Genomic DNA, 2820 nt, shown 5'->3' on the forward strand with positions numbered 1-2820 from the left:
CACAACTCCGTTATCGTCAACTCCATTATTGTAAACTCCACGACTTCGCTATGGTCAACTCCATTATCGTCAATTCTACAACTTCGTTATCGTCGATTCTCATTGTCAACTCCACAACTCCGTTATCGTCAACTCTGTTATAGTCAACTCCATTATCGTCAATTCTACAACTCAGTTATCATCAACTTCATTACTGTCAACTCCATTGTCAACTCCACAACTCTGTTATCGTCAACTCCACAACTCCGTAGTCGTCAACTCAACAACTCCGTTATCGTCAACTCCATTATCGTCAATTCTACATCTCCATTATCGTCAACTCCACAACTCTGTTATAGTCAGCTCCATTATTGTCAACTCCACAACTTCGTAGTCGTCAACTCCACAACTCCGTTATCGTCAACTCCATTATTGTCAACTCCACAACTCCGTTATCGTCAACTCCATTATCGTCAATTCTACATCTCCATTATAGTCAACTCCACAACTCCGTTATCGTCAACTCCATTATTGTCAACTCCACAACTCCGTTATCGTCAACTCCATTATCGTCAATTCTACATCTCCATTATAGTCAACTCCACAACTCCGTTACAGTCAACTCCATTATTGTCAACTCCACAACTCCGTTATCGTCAACTCCATTATTGTCAACTCCACAACTCCGTTATCGTCAACTCCATTATCGTCAATTCTACATCTCCATTATAGTCAACTCCACAACTCCGTTATCGTCAACTCCATTATTGTCAACTCCACAACTCCGTTATCGTCAACTCCATTATCGTCAATTCTACATCTCCATTATAGTCAACTCCACAACTCCGTTACAGTCAACTCCATTATTGTCAACTCCACAACTCCGTTATCGTCAACTCTGACACTGGTTTAAAAAGTTTAAGTTAAATAAGTTAAATAATAAATCAAACGGTAACAGAATCAATCATGTTTTAAATTTCAGCATTTTGCATTATTTTACAATAATAACGGATTAATTTTATTATAAATTACACATTTGTTGTTCATCAATCCAGGTAAAGGAAAATGCTTTAAATGTACCCAACAATTCTGGAATGATTCTCATAAATTTGCTTAAGAAAACGTTTATTTCCAAACGAATATGTAAAAGAGCGATAAGCGCAATTGAATAAGCACAAAAAGCAGTCGTAGTCTTTCGATCAATTTTAATACATGGTTACCTGTACACATGAGGAAGAAAAGAAACACTAAAATTAAACATTTCGAAATTATAATATCCCTTTTCATTAAGCAATGAAGTTAATACTAGATCAATGTTGGTAACTAATCAATCATACATATATTAGATCACACAGTAGAAAGAAACAACAGAATTAAAACGGTGGTGTGTCCAGAGTGAGCGCGAGAGCTGATGAAGATGGAGAGATAGAGAGAGAGAGAGGCGGTACCAAAGAACACGACCACTTTGATCATCCAATACTTCCAATATAAAAAAAAAACTACAATTAATCAATTAATTAATTCATACACAGGTATAGGCTCTGGAGGCTTAGCAGTCCTGAACGCTTTAAAGTCTTTGAGTTGTACAGAAAAACACACACATTATTATCATCCGTCAGCAAGATGCAACATCAAATTTCAGATTACACATTCACAATCTTTGACAAATTTCAGTATGAAAACAGAAGAGAAAAATAAGGGACCAAAAACGTCTTTGATTTAATTATATTTATATATATATTTATGTATATATATGTTTTAAATAAAGTATTTAGTCAAGTATCTGAGCATACATACATAGTTTTACAAGAGAGCAAAGGCAAAAAACAACCTCACGATACGCAAGACCACCCTTTCCCTGGCAAAAAAAAAAATAATAATAATCACGGTCATATAAAATTATCATCTAAAAAAAATAGCTAAGATCTACACGTTAAACGTCTGTCAAAATATTAGAGAGTCCATCTTTGTTTCAAAAAAAATGATGAAATAAGATATTGCACCTTTTTCTTAACCAGAGTACAATAAAACGACACTGAAAACAGAATACAAAGTACATGAGGAATTACATCATCATCATCATCACCACCATCATCATCATCATCATCATGACGCGTGTAACAAAAGAAGCATATATTTCTGTAACAAAAACATCACAGTTTTTCATCATTATCGCACTGAATTAAAATGCTTTATGTAAGAGAAACGAACCCAAAAAGGAAAAACATTTTGTACACATTCTTAAAACATTTCATGACGAAAAGAAACCAAAACGAACGAAACGATAACGAATTCAAGACTGCCAAGCCCCGCCCCCATCGTTTTATTGCAACAGAACTAGAAAAATAAGAGATTATATTGCGCGATCGCTCGATGAAACGCCCACACACACACACTCCGGGTTCGTTTGCCGATATACATCTCTATATATATATATCGTACGAATTAAAAAGGAAGAATAGAAAACAAACCGACTCGTCCCGGGAAAAAAAAAACACCTCCGTTCAGATAATGGTGTACACAAGTTATTTAGTAACAATTGGATGTCCTGATTTTTTGTTTTTTAGAAATAGTTCTCTGTTTAAATCATACAAGTCATTCTACAGCTAGTGTTTCTCACTAAGAAAAAAAGTAAAAGTCTTCAAGGCGTTGCAAATCTAGAAACCTCTGTTACAAAAGGTCTGTTCTCCTCCTCGCAGTGATTCAAAAATCTTCAACTAAAGGGTCTGGAGTCGCCACCGCTGCTGCTCATTTAATGATCCTGCGGGAGAGACAGAGAGAACACACACACACACACACGCACACACGCACGCACGCACACACGCACGCACGCACACACGC

The 2820-nt window shown here is 36.1% G+C and overlaps 1 protein-coding gene across 1 annotated transcript in view; it reads right to left on the reverse strand.

The window, feature by feature from the left end:
• Positions 1-1167: 1167 nt before the first annotated feature.
• Positions 1168-2820, reverse strand: part of fubp3 (far upstream element (FUSE) binding protein 3) — a 49355-nt gene continuing 47702 nt past the window's right edge. Inside the window, exon 19 of the mRNA XM_056457189.1 lies at positions 1168-2740. Within this exon, the coding sequence (XP_056313164.1) occupies positions 2732-2740 (9 nt within the window). The 3' untranslated portion in view covers positions 1168-2731. The remainder of the gene's footprint in view (positions 2741-2820) is intronic.

Source organism: Danio aesculapii, chromosome 5 (assembly GCF_903798145.1).
Source record: "Danio aesculapii chromosome 5, fDanAes4.1, whole genome shotgun sequence".
NCBI classification, from domain to species: domain Eukaryota; kingdom Metazoa; phylum Chordata; class Actinopteri; order Cypriniformes; family Danionidae; genus Danio; species Danio aesculapii.